The sequence below is a fragment of the Accipiter gentilis genome, chromosome 2, assembly GCF_929443795.1.
Source record: "Accipiter gentilis chromosome 2, bAccGen1.1, whole genome shotgun sequence".
Taxonomy (NCBI): Eukaryota; Metazoa; Chordata; class Aves; order Accipitriformes; family Accipitridae; genus Astur; species Astur gentilis.
The window spans coordinates 17,728,890-17,750,860 of NC_064881.1; the positions used below are offsets into that span (position 1 = coordinate 17,728,890).

At 36.8% G+C, this 21,971-nt stretch overlaps 1 protein-coding gene across 1 annotated transcript in view; it reads left to right on the forward strand.

The window, feature by feature from the left end:
* C2H8orf34 (chromosome 2 C8orf34 homolog) overlaps positions 1-21,971 on the forward strand; it is a 176,947-nt gene that overhangs the window by 11,376 nt on the left and 143,600 nt on the right. The window contains exons 2-3 of the mRNA XM_049828656.1: positions 20,335-20,482; positions 21,470-21,601. Of these exons, the coding sequence (XP_049684613.1) occupies positions 20,335-20,482; positions 21,470-21,601 (280 nt within the window). The remainder of the gene's footprint in view (positions 1-20,334; positions 20,483-21,469; positions 21,602-21,971) is intronic.

Below are 21,971 nucleotides of genomic sequence, written 5' to 3' on the forward strand. Positions count from 1 at the left end.
TGAGGCCCTGATTTACAAGAGGAAGGCCTTCACTTGTAACCAGGCAGATTTAGTCTAACATTAAATTAATAGCAATCAAATCATCAGGAAGCTTTAATTGGGCAATCACTGTCAGGGTTGGGAATTTACTTTGCTGTGTCAGAAACAAACACAAACATACACCAGTGATTTGAAGGCATTGTTTTCTAAATAGAAAGCATAAGAGAATAAGATTAATAATGCTTTGGCTGTTATTAAAAATAGCTCTACAACCCCAAAACCTATAACATCTTCTAAAATCACCCAGATCTCAGCTTCTAGAAATGAAGTGATTCTTAGTTGCCTAAGCTATTGCAGTCTTGATGGTAGAAGTGTCTGATGAGAAATGATGGACCTAACTATGGGTCTAGGTACAATTCAATTGTGTGTCCTTAAAAATTACAATTGCTACCCATTTAAAATTTTCAATCATTAGTACAGTAGTACTTATTTAAATATCCATTTAAGGCTCTAGTAAAATATACTCCTTTAGTCCTTTGTTTGAAAATCTAAGCCAGAGGACAGCTTGTGGATGTTAAAGGTTCTGTCCTGGGTAGGTTAGCAAGGGCATGCTGACTATATCTGCGGTGCCAGTTTACGTGGAAGAGATAGTCAAAATGCAAATGACAGTTTTTAGAAATATACCAGTTTTGTGTATGTGTTGAAGTTACCTTGTTTGGGCTAGAAAGTGATTTTAGTAAGTTGATCCGTATGATGTAAATATTTGAACTTGTGGGTTTTTTATGACTTATTTTAAAGCCATTTTTTGCTGCTATTTTTTCACTTGGAAAAAATGTTTATTCATTAGCTCATATTTTTGTTACACAGAGACCAATACTAATATTTTCTCTTATTTCATACTTATGCTTTGCATAATGTAAAAATGGCTTTAATATTGCTATCATATGTGTAACTTAGCTAATCTATAACATATAGAGTGGAAAGTGTATCCTGCTTATGTAAGCTGATATTTATTTAGCTGTCCCCATTATCTCAGACCTACTTTATTTGTGGGCATGATATGATAAGTGTCAGCCTTAAGCCTGTGCAACCAATGCTCTTGTCCTCCCAGAGGCCAAACAGAAGTGTCCAACATCCTCTCATTTCAGAGACTTTTTCAGCTCGGTATTGACATAGTTCTCAGTTTTCAACTGCTCTTTAAAGCTGCGGGGGGGGGGGGGGGGGGGGGGAGTTCACATTACTTAGGTGAGGATTCTGTAAAGACTTGGGTGTGTAAATAACTTTTTAATGGAACAAATGATGAGTAATCCATGTAGCAAGTCATGAAGGTAAACTATATGCATGCTTCAGCTTTTTTTCCAGTAGCATTACATATGAATCTGCATTTGAATGAACCTTGTTTTCAGCCATAAGTGCTGGTATTATACTGTGAGGTGCAAAAGAAAGAGATCCAAAAATATGATTAGCAGTAGTTGGGTCACTTAATACTTTAAGTCTTCATATATCCTGTTTTGTGTTTGTCTTCGGGATACAAGGTATGCTACCTTAAATTCCTTCATAATGACACATTGATGAGCAGATGTGAGTAGGTCTGAGAATGTAAAATTTTCTAGTCTTCATTCTTGGAATATAGGGATTGACAGCAATGTACAACTTGGAGCTGGGTAGAAATATTTTATTCTTTTTTTATTCTTGTTGAAAAACACAGCTCCTTTAAACCTTGTTAAGTTTGATAAATTGAGATGTTTTGTTAAAGCAACCCGTAGTGTTTTTGTGATGAGTTGACTTTCAGCTGACCTTCCTCATTTGGCTGAACTGCTTGATGGAAATTACAGTTTGGATGTCTCTTAAGCTCCTACCAGCTCTCTCCATAGCTTGACTATGCTGAGAACAAACTGATAAATTGTGTGTGGGAAACATAGGCCTTAAATATCAATGACATTAATTCTGTCCTCCCTCTTCATGGTTCTCTTTCACATTGAGCTGTAGTGATCACAAATGTAGGCCATCCATATAAAATTGAATCATTACACAGGAATGCAAAAGTAGGATTTATAGTTTGGGGCTTTTTTTGTTTTCCAGAAGCAATGTCAAAAAAGTCCATTGCTGATGTTTAAAAAAGTGAGCATTAGTATTTGGGTAAAGCTAGATTATTGCTTTAGATTTCAAAAAGAAGCCCATGAGAATAGACTGTTATGCCTGTGATGGTGTTTCTTTCTGGAGATGGACTATTAAGTCGAATGGCTATTCTAAGAACCTTCAGAAGAGTGTTTGGCCAGATTTTTGGACTGGGAGTAGGTGGACATTTATTCTCTGGAAAAATATTGCTGTATCTTATTTATGTCACATTACTATTTGTGTTCAGCTGTAATTAAACCCTAGATATGTAGAGGCTTTTTGTGATTTTCAAAAAATGGATATAATTGGAAGCATTTGAATTTAAGATGTTGCAAATAATAGGCATTATACTGCAAAAGTGCTTGAATGTTTTTTTCCATGACTAGTCATACAGTGTTTTTGTCTAATATTTGACCATATGAAAATTTATCATAGTATTACACAAAAGGGAATCTTGTCATTCTTGTAAGTCCTTATAATAATAGGTACCATTATAATAATCAAGAAGCCTTTCTCATAGCATCTTTTTGCCCTACATTCAGTGGAACATTTAGTTTATTTCTTCTAGTTTTCTATGATATCAAAAGATGTTGTGAGTCTGATGTATATCAATAAGATAATATATATTTGTGGGAAAGGGGAATGCCTCCCACCAGCTGGATGATTTTTGCATTTGATCCAGTACTTGAGCATTATTTTTATATTTTATACAAAAACTGTTCAAATAATGACATTCAAGTTGAAAGTCAAGCTGAATGAATGTTACAGAATATGTTTTTAAAGGTCTGTGTGATTACTGCGATATATATATAAATGTGAACCACAGTAAGTTTGTATGAGCAATTATAAACCTAACTTTCAGGTGTTTGTAGTGTTGGTTGGTTTTTTTTTTTTTTACTTTGAAGCATACTTTTATTTTAACATAGGAAATGAGATTTGAAAACAAACATGAAATTTATCCAAATCAAAAATGAAGAAGAGAAAACTGAGTTATGTGCTGTTATAGTCTAGGGAAATTTACAGCCCCAGCTTGAAGCAGCGTCTGCAGCATTGGTGCAGCTGTGTAGTGCAGAGTGTTTAGAAATACACATTTGGTGTTGGACCATCTCTTCTGTTAAACACGTGCCTGGCTGTAATCCATCGTATCTAATATCTGTCGTATATTGTCAACAAAGTTTGATATTTTCCTTTGTAGAATACAACAGACACACTGTTCTTTCACTTCTGCTAATGAGTTGTCTTTTGTTGAAGAGTCATTTTCTGGGGCACCCTTTTCTGGGCATTGTAGTTAAATCGATTATCTGCTGAAAAACTCCTCTGTGTTTATAATGTATTTCATCTTCTGGCTGCAACAAGAAAGAGATACCCTGTTGTGATAGAAATTGTCCAGACATTGCAAATGAGAACATCTGCCCAACGAGTTTTGAGTCTTACTTCAAGGCAGCACAAAGCCAGTAGATGAGATAAGCAGGTAAATGTGTGGAAGGGATCCTGGAGGAATTGTAGTATGAGCATACATTTTTGGAAGGTAAGCTCAGTGCCTGCTTTGCAAGCATAGGTTTTGCTTTGTAGGAGCAGTCAGTTAGGCAGCTTGTTCATCTTCAGTAGGCTCTGATTTCTCCTGGGTTCAGACCTCAGCCTTGCCAGGTCTGTGTGTATTCAAACCTTGACACTGAAGGGCCTGCTTTTCATGAGAATCCTGGATGGCAGCCTTGGGTGTTCCACAAGTCTGGGCTATTTTTAGGCGGAGACAGAGGCAGTGACTGTACTTTCTCAGGGATCAGGCAGAGCAATGAACCTGGTAGTGCCAGTGGGAAGCAGTTTGGGAACCCTGGAAGGTGGCTGGAGACATGTAGACCATGGGTAGCTTTGCGCTCAGGGTTAACATTTCCTTCCCCTAGCAATTGTTACTGGGTCTCTCATACATGATTCTTTGTGGTTCATGTTGCACTCTAAAACTGAATACTTCAAGCCTGCACTGTTTAGGTCAAAATGGACACCTGCATGTCTTTTTCCCTATGTGTGCCTAATTTTCAGTTTGACTATGATGGGATAGTCTTTCTCAGGAGTTTCTCTGCTTTGATTAGCAGAAGTATCTATTTTAATTTGACTTGAAATAAAGAGATTATCCATGAACGCAGAGCATGGTAGAAATCTGTCAGAACTTTGAAAATAATATTAAGAAAAAAAAAAAGTATCATTAAAGCAGTTTTTCTGTCATCTTGCTCACTGATGGGGAAAATCATACAAGTAATTTTGGCTTAACTGATGGATGATAAAAATGCATATGGAAGCAATTGCAGATGGATTTTTACTTCCAACTGAACTGGAATTATTGCTGTGTCTTTCTAGTTGGGGCTGAAGATAAATTCAGGTGCACTGATATTCAACAGGAATAAAATAGTTGCCGGTATCATGTGGTAGCATGTAATAGCTGGTAGTACACAAAATGCTGGAAGATCCCCTAGAGTGTAGAAAAAAAATGGTTAACGTTTTTTTATCAGTTAACAGTTATTTAGCTACTTTTATAATATTATTATTTCATGCATTTATAGTAAAATGTTGTTATATCCATGGGCTGATGGCTTCTGCATGGCAAAAGATTCCCATATTCTTGCATTTAAAGAGACCAATTCTTTTTATTCTGATTTCATTGTGTGTTTTGCATTTTTTTTAAATGGCAAAGGTCAAGTGTATGTATAATTAAGCAAAAACTTCATCTACCCCTAAATGAACACAAGTTAAAATAACTGCTAATATAACAGTGTTACTCGTAATAGTAAACAAGGAGTTTTTTATAATTTACAGTTGCAGTTAGAAAAGCACTGAGTATGAGCTGTGTTGAACCAAACTGAATGTGACTGTGTGTTCTCAAAGGCGTTTGAGAGCTATTGGGTATCTGCTTGCAGATGGTCTGCAGTGGCTTTGGTGATTATTCTGACAAGATACTGTGCATCTTGTGTTACCTGTGAAAGGCAAATCAGTGTGACATTTCCTGTGGAGAGGGGGAAAAGGATACAAGTAACTTTAAGTCAATCAGGGAACTGCTTATATGTGAAATAACCTTTTGTCTTCTTAAAGTGCTGTGTAAAAACTACTTGTTAGTGTTATTTAAGGAATTCCAGCCACATTTGCAGTATATAAATTCTGCAGATATAAAAGAACCCTTTGTATTTTGTTGTGATAAAAATTAATTTCCCGATTTTTCTATGGGAACAAATTCTGACCTTTTCAGTTCAGAAATCTCCATTGTATTGGTGCATATTAAACATTTAAAAAGCTGATTACAACATTGATATCAAGTCTTATGAGACCAAGTCAGTCTCTCAAAGGTAAATAAAAGGAGATTAAGATGCATATCTGAATAGATATTCATCTATTCGAAGTGTATGAATAAAAGTTGTAATTAGACTGAGTATTACCGACAATTGTTTAGCTGTTGTAGTAAAGGATCACCTCCAAATGACATGATTTAAGTAAATTCTAACAGTCAGGGAGCATCTGTTAACTTCATTGGAATTTGTTTAGTGATCATTACTTGAGCAAATTTAGGGTTAATTTATGTAGGCAGCTAAAGTCTGGATAATTAAATCTGTGTTAGAGCTGCCCTACCCTGGACTCTGGTAACTCACATTTTCCATTTTGTGTCACTGTAATTGCTGGTTATTATTTGAACTTCCATGTGAATAGCTTAAAAATTCTTGGTCAAGATTAAAACAATATGAAAGCATTTTTTATAATTATTTTAATGCATAGAACTTATACAGACTATTTAATAACTTTGGCTACACACACTGGACAGCAGAACTTTTTAAAACATCATCTCACATTTATCTTTCTACATAACTTGAGTAAATGTAATGCTGTAGTAATGCAACATTAGTTGTATCCTTTTTCCACAGGAGAAATAATATTGATTTGCCTTTTACAGGTAATGCAAGAGCTACAGTGCCTTGTTCCAAAAGCTGTCACAGCACAGTGCCTGTTAATGAACACTTGATAGCTCTGAGTTTTAATTTTTCTGCTAACATGGACTTGACTGTCTGCAGCTTCATCATGTCTATTATCCTGTGGTTTGTATATTACATGTTAGTTGCATCTGCTGGTCATCTGAGTGGTGGTTTCCAGAGGCAAATTTCAAATTGTGGAATGAGGATCAGGCCAAGGGTCCATTGAAAATAAGACTTTGATGTATGAATGGGATTTTTTTGTGTAAAAGTGATGCTAATTTACAGAGATTCCCTAATGTTTGTACTTCTGTGATGGCAGTTACGGGATTTGTCAGGACCTCCTTTTTTTAAGGCGGCCAATAAAACAAAAATCATTGAGGGTGTGATCAAAGGAATGATGTGCATTTAATTACAAGCCAAACTGCTGAACTTTTAGTGGAGTACAAGGTTTGTTATTTGCATTTTTAGGTCTAAACACTGCATGGGTGGTAGTAAGTCTTAAAATGGTGATCCAGAAACCCCACGTAATAAACAAGAACTCATCCATAGTACTAAATGCCAAAGCACAAAGCAATGTCTGAAATATTAGCGGTCTAGAGTGTCAAGCTGGAGTTGAAAGCAGGTGTTGCTGTGCAGTGTTTCAGAGGTAACAGTTCCCTGTTTTCTCTTCAAGCGTGGCTAGAAGTGAAGCAGCTCTCCACAGTGTCAAAGGACTATGTCTATATTTTATCTAAACGCTATTTAATACTAGCCACTGGATTGTCAAATTGTGCTCCCTCTTATGTCACTGCCTGAATTATCTAGCTGTCTGTCTATCTATCTTACTGTGCAGTAGCATAGGTTTAGCAGGCAGTTTAGAAACTTTCTTTCCTGTGATACAGCATAGCCTTGAGTTTAAGACAGTATCCTATGTGGTGAGGGATATGGAACCAGAGCTCGTATGCAACTGGCAGGTATTGGCTTTACTATATTAGTGAGGCATCTAACACTGGTCATGGGTTAGGCATGGTCAGAGAACAGCAACTCCATCAAACCTCTCAGGAATCTTGATTTTCTTGGGAATCTCATGTAGATCCTGTTATCTTCTCTAGCACCTGAGTTACTAATCTCCACAACTGTTTACATCCAAAGACTCTATTACATGGACAGATGATCCCATAGTAGCCTTATAAAATCAATATTCTAGATTCTTTTTTGTGTCATTACATCTTTAAGTGTGAAATTTAAATGTGGTAAATGTGTTTTGTAAATCTTTAAAAATTATAATCCTTTATGCTCAACAGATCTTTAACTAATCTATTTGAATCCAGTCCTATTTAGAAACCTGAAATCTCATGTCAGTATCATCTCTCTTCCTATAACTGAGGCTGCTTGCCACAACTTTGTATGCAACAGAAGTATGGACTTTCTTCATGGTAACCTAATGTTCATAGGTACTTTCCACCTGTAATCTCATGCAGTCCAACACTGCCTATTCACATATGTTATTTTCATTATACTTAAAACAATTTTGCCCCAGGTATCACGTTATATTTGCATGTGAAAGCACTACCCAAAGCCTTAATTAAGATGGCAAAACCCTATTTACTCAAGAGTGTTTGGTGTTGTTTTGTTTTTGGTTTTTTTTAGAGCACTTAGTCCACTCTAGAAGATTGGGGTCTGCCTTCTTTCTAAAGAGCAGTGATCAAGGCTTGCATCTTGAATTTAAAATGTGGTCAGAAGAGGTGGTCACAGAATCTCTCTTCTATTCACTTGCTCAGGGACTGTGACATCCTGTGTTCAGTCCCCTGTTCAGCATGCAGGGATTAGACTCCTATCTCCCACCTCCTTGCAGGCGAGTGTCAGCAGGCTATAGCATAGCTATTCAGGCAGCTACCTTGCAAAAGTAATCTTGGATTGTGGTCACTTCCCCATGATCGGCTTTGTTTGATCCTGAAGTTTTTGGATAAAATAGGCACATCCCTTAGGTACATCAGATCACAAAGGTTCACTTACTGTTTATGTACCTGGAATATTTTCAAGTCAAACTGATGGTATCAATACTACAGATATTGTCAAGATGCAATTTTATTTTGGGGTAACTTCTGTAACTCTCAGTTTAGATACTGAAATCTTTTACTGGCCCATAGTGTCCCTAGTACAATCACGCATAACCCCACAATCCTTGAAATTATTATTTGAACTCTGGTAATAAAAAATTTAAATTTAATTTTAAATGATTGAACTGAAAATTAAACAGATTCACTCAGTCTCTTTTGTAATAAGGCATACTTTAAAAAAAAAAAAAATCTAGTAGATTAAACCCCTCCATTAGATTGTGCTCATACTTCAGAAGTAAATTTATTATAAGGGATCTCGTTAAAGAAAGTGGATATTTAAGTGGACAGAAACATTATTTCTAATTCTAAATTTATGGCCAGTGTATGATTCTAGTATCTTTGTTCAATGGGTAATTTCAAAACTGTTTGTACAGTAAAGCCACCACCTAAGTAACACTATGCAAGTGATAGGATTTGAACTTCAGTCCAAGGCCTGAACTGGGTAACAGCCTCAAAATGGCTCAGAAGGTCTGATGTGGTATGCTGAAATCTGTACTGTGGACATTCCAATAAAACTAGAATTTCTAAACTGCTAATTACTTAAATACTGGAAATCTCTGCATGTACATACATACATACACCTGTGAGAGATTCCTGGCCAGATTCAATGTTTTAAAGCCTTAGGTCTGTGACCTTGGATATTAATATGCTTATGCTAAATACATTATTGCTTGTTTGGTTTTCTGTTCTGTTGTTGTCTCCTTTGTTCATGTGTGAGATCAGCCTCAGAAGTCTTCCTCATGCCTGCTAGTAAATTACCCTGTGGTGGCTGATAGTGTACCTGCTGTGCTGAAACCAATGAGTAGGTCACCAAGCTGCATGACCGATGTGAGTGAAGGATCTAGGATTTGGAAACGTATATCTACAGCTCACCAGAGTCCTAAGCATGCTTTTCTTTCCTTCTCTCCTGCTGTGTGGGTGACTGCTAAACAGTTCCCAGCGGGAAGTTCCTCTAGCATTACACGCTATTAAACAACTCGCAGTGACTTCTTCTGGAAGTTGCTGTTTGGAAGGGCTCTGCTCCTTGCTGGCATTCTGCCTCAGGTGCCATGGTTTTACGTGCAGTTAGTAGCTTTTAAAATAGAAGCGTAAAAAAAAGCTTGTAGAAAAAATGATTTTAAACCAAATTTTTAACATTAACTGTTGAAGTGTAAAAGTCATATTGTCATTTTTTTCTTTGCTCCAATACTGCTATCCACAGGGGATGTTGTCAGAATACAATATCAGGCCTTCTAATGTGACTGCTCACCACCAGTTTTTATTATATAGCTAATAAAGTTTTGACAGGCTTTTAACAGGATGAAATATGAAGTGAGGAAAACCTAGATTTTTTTTTTTCATTTTGCATGTCAATATTTCATGTATACGAAGAGCCATTTTATTATATACAAGAGATATAAATTTGACTGGCTCACACGGACAATTCATGGACTATGTGCCTTTTGAACTTCTAAGATGCATCTGATACCAAAAAAGCCGGTTGAAGAAACTCTCTAAGACTTGATTTTGGAGTTTTAGAAAGCAAGCATTCTTTATTGCAGTGTTGGGTACATGGGGGATCGCTCCACCTATCGTGCACACCGCACACTGTCAGGCCTAATTGTGTGGGTTAAGTACATGTTCTACAGACATATTCACTAGGTTTCTGAGAAATGTTATACATATTCGTTAGTTTGCTGGGAAACTATTAGCATATGCAAAGGTCCTTTATGCAGGCATATTGAAGGTCTCTGGTGGTCTTCAGGAGTCCTCTGGTGGTCTTCCATTGTCTTCCTCGCTTGTCTGCTACTTGACCCTTCTTGGATGATTCTGCACAATGTGATCTTCTGCATGTTTGATACATCTTATCCTAAGGAATGCTCGTTAGTGCTTCTATTATCTGTGCTTACATTTTGACGTAATCCATATGGATACTTCTAAGCTACGTTACCTAAGAGGGCTAAAGTCCTTATCTTCTTCAGAAACTGCAAGGCCATCCAAAAGCAATTTCTCACACATTTTGCAACATACTGAACCCCCATCCACCACTGATCAGCAAACAATCGGGCAAAGAAACAGCAAGGCCATTGTACTCAGAAAGACATCCTGCATCACATCACAGCCTGTAATATCAGATCTACGTTAACGTAATTTTACAGCAAATATATGTCTTCTACAAACAGAAGGAATTAATGTTTCTACGTTTTAGGTAGAGTTTGCATTGTATATTATGAATACATTCATGAGTATATGCATTACCGTTTACCTCAGTTGTCCAGTCATTACAGTGATAATGAATGTATTCTGTAGAATATATGCAAAACACTGGAAAATCTTTTTCACTTTTTTTTGCATATGTACCCATAATAATAAAAAAACCTATTGAATATATTCCGTATTTCCAGCTATGCATGTTTTGTCCCCATATGTATATATTTTTTCTGCATGAGACCATAAATCCTATTCCTATAAGGAATTTAAGTTACTGTATTTAAGCCCTGTTTTTAAGTTACCTATTTTCAGACTGCTTTAAAATGTTTCACTGACCATTTTCTGAGTTAGCCTGATACTTTCAGTATTAGTACAATTCAATACTGTGAAATTCAGTAGTGCTGAAACTCTTGGTGTTAGAAAATATTCTTTACTTACACTGTGAATTTATTTGGGGTGTGGCTGAGCCCTAAGCTTCTTTGAAGTTGACTTTTTCTCTTCCAATTGCTTGTGCTCTTAGCAGCATTTTGGCAGCTGACCTAGACTAGAAGTTCATGAGAGCGATCGAAGGCAGTGGCTCTAGCACAAGCATATTAGATTCATGCTGCCACTAGGTACTTTGTGGTTATCTACAAAAATGTAGTCATTATTCACTTGTATGTGCTTTGTATGTACAATAGACAGAAGAATAGTAGTGAGCCATGTGAAATGGGAGAGAGAGGAGCACAACACCAGGCCGTCAAACTTGTGGCTCTGAAGAGTTTGCTATAAAAAATGGTTTGACAGTGCTTTCTTTGAGGCCATGCTACTGTTGGTGGAATGAACCACAGTGCACACCTTGTAGCTACCAGTGCAGTAAAGCAAGCAGGGGGGATTAGGGGATGTTGTTTCTGCACTACAGCTGGGACTGTTCTTTGCTGTTTGGAATATGGTTTCAGGCAATGGGGTGGGATGGGTATGCACCTTGCTTATGAGTTTAGGTAGGACTAGGACTTCCACCAGCTTTACGCTATATCATCACTTGTTGCCCAACTGCAGATTTAGGTCCTTCTGTCTTCTACTGGAAAAACTAAGAGTAACAGTGTTGAAATCTGGGATTTTAAGTAGTAAGAAATTGGGACTCTTAATTCCTAGACCAAATTTATCAGTCATACTTCTAGTATTGTGCTTTTAGATATTATAATGTGACTGCAATTGAAAATAAAAATGAAAGTATAAAATCATGCCTTGCATAGTAATTTTCTTTAAGCACTGACGAATCAATCAGTTTAATTCCCTTAAACTGTGAGAACAGGAACTAGAAAAAGCATGAGAAGTGATAAATGTGCAACATGGATTTCTGATAAGTTTTTTTTCTGGTAGTATATCTAATGTGTGATCTAATTCAGAACATGTATTTACATTTTTTTAACTTTATTGGGATAAATGATCCAAGGAAGGGGTGGGGGGGAAGACAGAAAAGCACCTGACGGGTATGATTTGTTGCTGCACAGATTTTAAAAATGTGTATTGTCCAAGTTTTCCATGGGATGCAATGGAAAGGATTTCCATAAATCTTCAAAACATTTCCATAGTTAGATTCTAAAAAAGATCTGATGGTTTTTTGGGTAGGCTTCTGGAAGGAAGGAAATGATTGCAATTCTGCAGTCACAGAGCTGTGATCTAATTCATCAAGGCATTTTAAGCATGCACCTGGCTTTATAATCATTCACTTCTCATGCATAAAAAATACCTAATCTGAAGTGCTTTGCTGAGTCAATCCCTCAATAAACCAATTGGGTTTTTTCATGTGCAGCCTTCTCCTGATTGCCACTCATAAACCCTTAATAACCATTACTATAGTGGCACTGTACTGGGTCTGGCTGGGATGGAGTTGATTTTCTTCATAGCAGCCCATATAGTGCTGTGTTTCAGATTTGTGACTACAACAGTGTTAATACACCCATCTTTTATTGCTGAGCAGTGCTTTCACAGGGTCAAGGCCTTCTCTGTTCCTCATTCAGCCCACCAGAGAGCAGGCTAGGAGTGGGGAAGAGGTTGGGAGGGGACACAGCTGGGACAGCTGACTCAACCTAAGCAAAGAGATATTCCATACCAGATATTGTCATGCTCAGTAATCAAAGCTGGGGGGTATTATTTTCTGAAGTAGCCACTGCTTGGGGACTGGCTGGGCAGTAGGAGGTGGTGAGTGATTGCCTTGGCATTACTCATTTGGTTGGGTTTTTTCCCTTCCCTTTGGTTATTAAAGTGTTTTTATCTTGACCCATGAGTTTTTCTTGTTTTGCTCTTTCCATTCTCTCTCCCATCCCTCTGGGGGTGGGAGTGAGTGAGTGGCTGGTGGGTGCTTAGCTGCTGGCTGGGGTCAACCCACCGGAGGTAGCCACAAAAATACCTACTGCTGTAGTTCCTAGTATCACCCTCCCTCAGAAAAAATTTTGTTCCAGGTAGGTAGAAGATAAGTCAGTGAAGTTTAAACTGGAAATATGATGCATTTTTTTTAACATTTGCAGTAATGAATCACTGAACACAGGAACAAGTGGCTTCACCTTAGACATTGAAATTGGAATAAGATTGCTTCAGCTGATCAGAGGAAGATGAGCTCTAGCCTGTTGAGTTAGCTTTTACGAAAGGCAGTGATGTGCAGTCAGTGTTGTTTTATGGCTGTAATTTAAGGAAATCAGTCCAGGTTGTAATAGCCTTTCCTAGCCTTTATCTATGAGTATTCCTTTTGACAGACCTCTCAGAAAACCAGTAGTTTTCATTTTCTTTTGGTTGAACTGTGAAGTGCCTCACCTTCAGGGTAGAATTTCCACTGGTTGATAGAGTGGGTGGAAACTGAGGAAGATTTCTGAATTACACTTTAGGGAAACCTTACAGTGTTTCTGCCATAACATGAACTACGCTTGTTTGATAAATCCTTGCTTAGTTCAGATAATGATATGGTAGGCATAATTCCACAAGTGTGAGATTGTTACGCAGAGAAATAGGACTGCTGAAAGGTGCGTAAGCTGTTGTAGAAAATCTCTGTGATTTGAAAACTGGGGGAGAAAATGTGGTAACTGTTGACATGCTTGGCATATCTGAAAGCATGTCTTTAGTATTTTGTTCTTTTACTGAGAAGTAGTTAATGTTTTAGAGTAACCTAGTACCAGTGACCTCCCTTTTGATGGCATTCTTGTCTGAAATGATTGAATGGGAGAAAGGAAATCTTTCAAAAAAAAAAAGCCAAAGAATAAAGGTGTTTGATGCTATTTTGTGACCCCTGAAGTGGTATAATACATTTGGGACAATGATATTTGAAATATCAAGAATAAGATAGGAGGAAAAAAATCCCTCAAAGAATACATAAATGAAAAAATACAGCAAGAGGTTTAGGTAGATATTGCATGTTATGTTGTGCATGGTGGAGTTTGATAAACTGTCATGAGCTCACTCAGTGGAATTTTGGAACTGTCCACCAGACCTCATCTATGCAAAAATCACTAAGTAAGGTCAATGATGCATATTTTATCAACTGTTACATACACGAGTTGATTAATATCAGATAGGGCTAGTTCATCCAACTCAGGGAACTGAGTATATGATTTGCAAAGGATTTGTAGTGTAAAGAATTTGTTGTTTTCATTCTGCTCTCCAGAGTCTCCCTAAACATATGTTTAGTAACATAGGCCCAAAAATTGTTCTTCTGTTGTTGAACTGGTAGAGATATTTAATAGATGAACATTGAAGGAGGACTGTTAGCTATTCAATGATGTTTGTTTTCAGACTCCCTCTTATTATTCTCATTGTATGAACCAAAAGTTTATTTCTTTTGTATATCAGAGTTAAAACCCTGATTTGAGATGTGAAAAAAGCAGTTTGAGACTTTGAATGTTAATAGTCTGAGTCTGAAAATGTTACATGGGTCACTAGTCCCATATTGTAGATTTCCCTACCAGTGCCACCTTCAGGGGAATTTCGTTTGCACCATAGTATCAGGGCCACCATATAAGCTTTGTATTTTCTCTTTAGTTGTATGTCCAAAGTAACTTCTTTGTGGGGTGTATTCCATGCTGTGTACTGCAGTTTTGAGATATTAAATTTAGCTGCACAGCTAGCTGAAACAGCAGGAATGAGTAGTGTTGAGGCTTTGAACAAAGAAAGTTGGTTGAAAATTTTTTAGTCAATTCCAGATAAAAGTTTGAATATTTTCACAAGCTGAGTAGGCCTACTAATCTTAGAGGTTTGTTCTCAAATGTTTTTCTACCTTGGTTAATTTGAAACAACTAGTGTGGTGCAGGCATGTGAATTGTGTTTATGTGGAGATGTGCTTTGTGTTGAATTTTATTCCATAGGGAGATGTGGTGATAATTTCATGAACATTTAAAATATGTTGAAGTCTATTTCGATTATAGTCTATAATGTGATTTTCTTCTTTTAATTCTGAATTGCTCGAGAAGATTTAAAGCCTAGCTATCTTCTGAAAGAAGGATGCTGGTATTTTTCCTTCATTTCCATGGAGAATAATCTTTTGTGGTAGAAGCCGTGATGTTTACTTTTATTCTCTCATTTAAGAATTGCAGACTTTTATTTCAGTCAGTAAGAATAATGTTGAAACATGCATTTTAAAATATTTTTTTTTATTTCCTTGCTTTATTACTGCAGAAATGGGAAAGGAATTCTAAACAAAAAAATGTGCCAATCACTAAAAAGTTTATTAAGCTTACTTCCCTTCCACAGGTTTTCATTCAATTTTATATCTTCTTTGTTCACTCTACAGCCTGTATGAAGTGATTAGCAAACCTAAATTTAGAAGTTTGCCTGTCTTGTAAGCGTCTAAGCTCCATTGCAGTCAACGGATATATAGCTAATACAGCCAGTAGAGCCCGGAGAGCAATTCCTCTTATCTTAAGTGGACATACACTGGCTAGTCAACTGGGACCTCTATAGGCTCCCTTGACTTCTTCATTGACAAGACCACCATTCACGTTGGAGTGAAGAATGCTGTATTTAATTGTCTTAATTTGGAACTGCATCCCATCAAAACCTTGTAGTTTAAGCTCAGCCACCTAGTCTCTGTGTTTGGTTAGGAGAGACGGAGACAGACGTCTTCTGAGGGCAATTCACTCTACCTACTTTAAACATCTAATTTAAACCATGAAATGAGAACATAATACAGTCAAAATCTGTGCAAGTAGTGCAATACTCTGTAGAAGTCTATATAGTTAAAAACAAAACCTGTGATTGTTGTGTAGTTACTGTTATCAATTACAGAGCAAGATAGAATGTCTCTTAATTAACTTAATAACCTGATAGGTACATTTAGACATAGCTAATTAGAGTTTTCTTGTAATTGGGCCAATTATTAATAAACTGTGAAGACTGTTTCATTTGTATTAAATGCATAGATAGTCACAAGGAAATTAAAATTTGAGCCTGCATTGAATAACTAATACAGGACCTCAGGATAGCACAATAGTGAAAGATTATTCTCTTTATGAAGAATTAATATATTAAGTTGCTAGTTTAGACCTGTTTTTTTCAAGATCTTTTGCAGCCTTACAAATATGTGCACGAATCTCTTTTGGAAGCATCCACAGATCAACTTTTGCAAGCTTCTTTTAAAACAGTCTTACATAGTTTAATAAAACTACTGAATGTAAAAGCATATGAAGTTACCATTGCAGAAGAAAGTAGAAATAACTGGTTTCATTTCTGATTTGCACAGTGCAAGGTAAAATCCTTGGAGAAGTTAACTGCCAGTTTTTCTGGAGCTTATATCACCTTTCTGCCTGTTCTTTCTCATTCTGGTCAGGACAGAACCTAATTTTGGGCAATACAGTGGAGAAGCAGCAGAAACAATGTCTTCACCCTAGTGCTCCAGTCTGCAGTAATCATGGAAGTTCGCTTTCACCCCTTTTCTGTGCTGCAGTGTCTCTTGTGGGTGCACAGGGAATTAATAGCTACTGACATCTGAACAGGCTTCTTCACTTGTTACACAGCTGGAAGGGAGAGTCTGAAGGCAGTCCCACTGATAGAAAGACAAAAGGACATAGACTGAAAGGAAGACATAGCAGCAGAAAGAAGATAGGAGGAGAGAGATTTTGGGTAGCGAGCAGTTGATCTGGCAGCATGGAGACTCAATCTGCCATGACTTTTTATTTGTCGTTATAAGGCATACTGTGCATGGAAGAACATATTATAAAGGTAGAGAAGACATTCTGTTTTTCTTACTTGAATTAGGTGAAAATGAGAACAAACAGAAAACTGAGAAATTTGAGCTAGAAAGGCAAAAAGTATAGTTAATATTTTAAGAGACATTTAAGTGTCTTGCATCTCTGTTTTCATGCATAGTTGAAACTGTTGAATTTTTCATCAAGAAATGAATCTCAGTTTCAATGATCCTGTGCCATTTTTACTCTGCTGTTAATGCAGAGGCGGCTTCATTGAGACTAGTTGGTCTTTTTCCTTTTCTTTTTCTTGTGGAACCTTGCCTACTTAGCACATTGTGAGTCAGACTGCTGCTAACCAAAAAGGAATTTTATTTTTGTAACTTGTTGTACAATTTAGTTTTTCTTATTTAATACATTCACTTTTGTCATCTTTTTTTGAAACATTTCAAACTCCTAAGAGTATATTTAGAGTACCACGTAGTATGTTATTCCTGCTGTCTATGAAGATGTCACCCAAGCAACAGATGAGAGCATCAAATAAACTTTGGATAATTCCATCAGAAGTTTAAGATAGTTTTACTAGGGAATGAGGCTAAGATGAGAATACCCCTAATAGGCATTCCTCATCTGTAATGTCTTTTCATTTTCAGTGAAGTATATGTTTTTATTTAAAAAATGAGCTGAGTGCTCACTAAGTACAGTAACTGCCTGTGTGAAGTTTTTTGCTTTTTTTGTTGGGTGGTGTTTTTTGTTTGTTTGTTTGTCTTGCCCCTTCTACCCCTCTATCCCATGCCATAACTAAGCAACCAAACACAGGCAGATAACATATTTCCTTGTATTTGCCAATTTGCTGGGGATGACAAGAGTCTCAAAGGAAGCATGAGCTTGAAGAGCATGGGTTGGGGGCTGAGCAGATGGAGTTAGGTCCCTTGATGGACTGGGTGGCAGAATTTGGTAGGAGGGCAAAGGCAGTGAGGATCATGGAGTTGTGATCCTACTTCTGGGGTCTCTGACAGTGTGACAGGAGGATATGGAAGGAGATAACACCTCCTGCATGTGAATGTGAATTTACACAGAGCGTATGTCTGAAGCTATTATCCCTGCTATTGTTAATGCTGGTTGGGGCGGAGGTGTTTGCAAATTCTGCAGTTTGGGAACCCAGCTGTGATAAGTTGGAGACCAGTTTCACACCTTGCTTGGAGCAGCTCGAGAAGCAAATCTCAAAGAGCTTCTTTACTCCCCTTTTGCAACAGAATACTCATAGTAAAGAACTATGTCTTCTTTAAATGGCAGGCTTCGTAATCTGGGTCACCTTTGTGTTGACTTGAAGTTGTATTTACTTTTAATGACATCTCTGAAAGTGCTTAAGGCAGAGCAGTTGGAGGCTTTTTACACAAATAAGTAGTGTTTTTTTTTAACTGCATACTATTTTCAGTTTATGAGGATTCCAGCAATGTTATTTGTTTTTTGCTTTAGGTGTACAGGATTGGTAAAACTCATTTGTTACTTCAGATAGGTAAAAGAACTACAGATATAGGCTACTTTTAAATTTTCTTATTGCTGTCACAGAATAGAACTGATTATGCTCTGGGACAGCACAGATCTCTGTATCACTCAGGCCTTACTATCAATATGTTAACAGTAGGTAAAAAAGTGGTCCTTTTGAATAGGAGCTAATTTCACATCACCTCAGAATAGCACTTCTTTTATATTTTATTTTTTTTTTTAACTGTGTGCAATTACGTTCTTCAGTTTTATTGCTGTATCTCAGAATAATGTAAAGAATCCTATAATCGGTTTTATTTTATTAGGTCTGTTTCTGTTAATGAAAGACCATTTCTTCCGGTAACAAGCAAATCAGTGATGGCAACGACTCAGTAGCATTTGTCTTACATTGACATGTAGACGTTCTAAAATTGTTCATCTCTGTATTATCTTTTTTAATGCTACATAAATTTTGCAATGTATTATTAATAGATTGTCACCCATGCATGTCTTTAAAAAATTAATAGTATTAATGCATGTATCTCAGTTCTCATCATCTTGCTTTTATTAATCTAAGACATAAAAATCATTTTCAAACCATGATTCAGAGAAATTATTTAAATTACAAGTAAGCTATTACAACTGATGCTTTTCTCTTGGTAATAGAATCCTCTGCAGTGGAATTCCTACAGCTATTGTGGTCCATTACAAGCACAAGATTACATCTTTCCACTTGTCACTGATTCTGCATTTTGGCAGAGAAAAAAAGAAAGGTTTGCTGTTACCGTGTTGCCAAGCAACCAAAATAAGAGTTACTCCAATTTCTGGATTTTTCTTGTATGATGTATATCAGAGGGTTTCTCCTACCTTGGTGAGAGACAGTCTAGATGAAGTTACACTCCATAGCTTTACCATTTCCAACATTAGTAAGTAGCTTAATTTCTCCCTGTGGAGTTCCATTCAAAACCAAAGTTACTCTTTTTTTTTTTTTCCCCATTCCCTGTAGATAGTTATCAAAAATCATATCACAGATAAACATGTCTTCACAACACATGGGTAGGGCATGTTTTCTCCTTTTTGTTTTCTGAAGTTTAAATTTCTCTTTCTGAAATGGAAAGCTTGTTTCTGTCTCATTTTCACTTATAGCTAGTTGTTCATACGACTACTTGAATAAAACAAATGGAAGGTCTTGGAGTGGACAAAGATAACTTGCTGTGTCTTAATAATCCTGCATGCTGTTACTCATGTTTACTGCTATTCGGTATACTCACTCTTAAGTATCTTTTCCCAACACAATTAACTGATGGTAATACCAAGTAACTACCGGTATTTGAAAAATCATTTATTAAATGAAGGTGTACAGAAAAGATGAAGCGGAGATACGACTTAAGTGTGTGGAAGTTATGGTAAGATTTATGCTTGGGAATAGATGAAGAAAGAATAAATGATCTTAATAATTTAGTCAGTTTTTTGTCCTGATTTTGTTGTAGATACTTGTAATTTTTTACATCTGTGGAGCTTTTTTGTTTTGCAGCGGCAGCCACAGATGTCCTGTGAAACTATGTGGATTTCAGGCTCACATCCCACATTAGTCATTGATTTCCTCTCAGGGCACATGTCCATCACAGAGCCACAGCTTCTTTCTGGATTCCTAATCTGTGTAGGGAGCCAGGAAGAACCTCGGCAGCAATACAGAGAGTTGCTTTCTGCAGCCCTGCAAGGCCAGGGCATGTAACAGCGATTAGATAGTATCAATGCTTGACATAGGAGATGGTTTTGTGTTGACAATGGTTTTGTATCTGTATCTGCAACAGTGTAATAAAGTATTTGCTCACGTCTATACAATAATATTTTGGAGGACTTGCTTTAAAAAATGTCTGCCTGTTTGATCAGACCTTGGAGTTCTCAGATACGAGTACATATTCTAACTAGATCATTGCTCTATCTCTGGGTGAGATCAAAGATGCACCAAACTTCCTGATACTCCAGTTTCCAATGAGAAGAAATTTGGATGTATGGGTCAGAGAAGAGCTACTTGCTGCTCTGCAAAGGTGCTCGTTCAGAATGGTTGAATGAACAGTATTCAGATTGTTTGGGGTAAATTTGAGCAGGTAGCAGGGGTTGGGTTGTTTAATGTAAATTCTAGTGGATAAGTGACTGTATAGGGTAAGAGCACTTCAGACATGAACACTTCATAGGGCAAAGCTAGCAGTAGTTTGAAGAGATGGGTGTTTCCAGCTGTTTTCTTCAAAGTTGAAAACAGGCTTTTCATTTATAAATGCTCCTTTACTTTTGGTAAATACAAGATTAGTTTAGGTGCAATATCCCACTAATTTTTTGTTTTGTTTTAATTTTCTAAAGGAGTTGATGACCAAGCTGATAACAGAGACACCTGACCAGCCAATCCCATTTCTAATTGATCATCTTCAGTCCAAACAGGGGAACCGCAGTCAGCTTCAGAGAACGTTGTCTGGCTCTGCTGCCCTTTGGGCAGAGAGTGAAACATCAGGTATGTTCTGTATGCTGGAAAGGGCTAGTCTCCAGTATAATCTTCCCAAATTTTGTCCATGAATTTCTGGATGCACATGTACCTGCTGAACAGGTACTACTCTGTAGTTTTGAGCATGCACAATAAATCCTGTTTGTCCAGTAGATACTGAATTTAATATATATTGTTGGCTGTCAGCTCAGCCTCTGCACATATCATGTGAGTATGGATCAGAGGTACAGGGTGGAAACAATCCCAGTCTCAATGAGAAAGAAGGTGCATATAAAGGTCCCTTGATTCCCCTGCTGTCCTCTTTGCTTTCTCTTTCTCTTTACCTTGTTTTCCTTTCCTCTCCCATGGTGTATTTGTGCCCGAGATTAGCCTCTGTTGAGGTATTTTCTTTAATAATACACATTTTTAACAACCCATCATTCCAACACTTACTGAGAAGATGCTATTACTACTTTATGAACTCCAGTGTGAATAATTTATGACTGTAGGTCTTCAGAAGCATAAAAAAAATTCTGAAATAATACCTGCTCTGTTTCTAAAGTAGAAATTTTAGCTTTGATATTCTGGTACAAGCTATTAGAATGTTGGGTTTGTATTTAAAAATTGACTGTGATCTGTTTCAGACTATAGTAGATCTCAAATAGTTGCTGATAGTCAAAATGTTAGTTGCCTAACAAATCAACTTTTTATTTCTATCAAATGTAAAGTTTTAAGCATAGGAAGTGAGACATGTAAGAGAATAAATGGAGGTTAAGGACTTTTTAATAACAAAAAATAAGATGTCATGTTTTTAATGAAAATCACATTAATGAATTTCTAAACTTTGTTTAGGAAATGGAAGAAATATGAAATTTAGCATAAATCAGAGATAGGAGAACAGACAGAGCTGACTTTGGTTTGGACTGATAGGTCTTGTTTTTTCTGGATTAATTGTTTATTGTCTTTGAAAAATGACCCTACAAATGTTATAATTGCCTGATTCAATTCTTTTAACAGAAAATAAAGGAACAAGGAGAGATTTTAGAAGTTATGATAAACCTTGGCAGGTAAATGCAAAAAAGCCTAAAAAGTCAAAGAGCGACCTTGCCGTGTCCAACATTTCTCCACCATCACCGGAGTCCAAGTCATGTAAGAAAGCTTCACTGCATTATTAATTCATGCATACTTCCAAACCCATAGTATGTTTTTCTGTTGAATTAGGATTAAAATGGAAAGCAAACTATGAGCAGTTGAAATGGCTAGATAAATGTTAGAAGAGTTTGATTCATGCTTTACTTTCACTTGAGTTATGAATATTTAATAATATCCTATGTTGTCATCTACAGATAAAATAGAATTCTAGATAGATAGATAAAAACCAGAATAATATCTGGGTGTCATGCACAATTTTATGTTCAGATACCAATTATGATTTTATGTTTTAGTTTCCATTGCCGTTTTGCATGTGTAAAATCTGTTCTGTTGATATCCGTTCTAATAATATTTTTTTCAGTGGGTC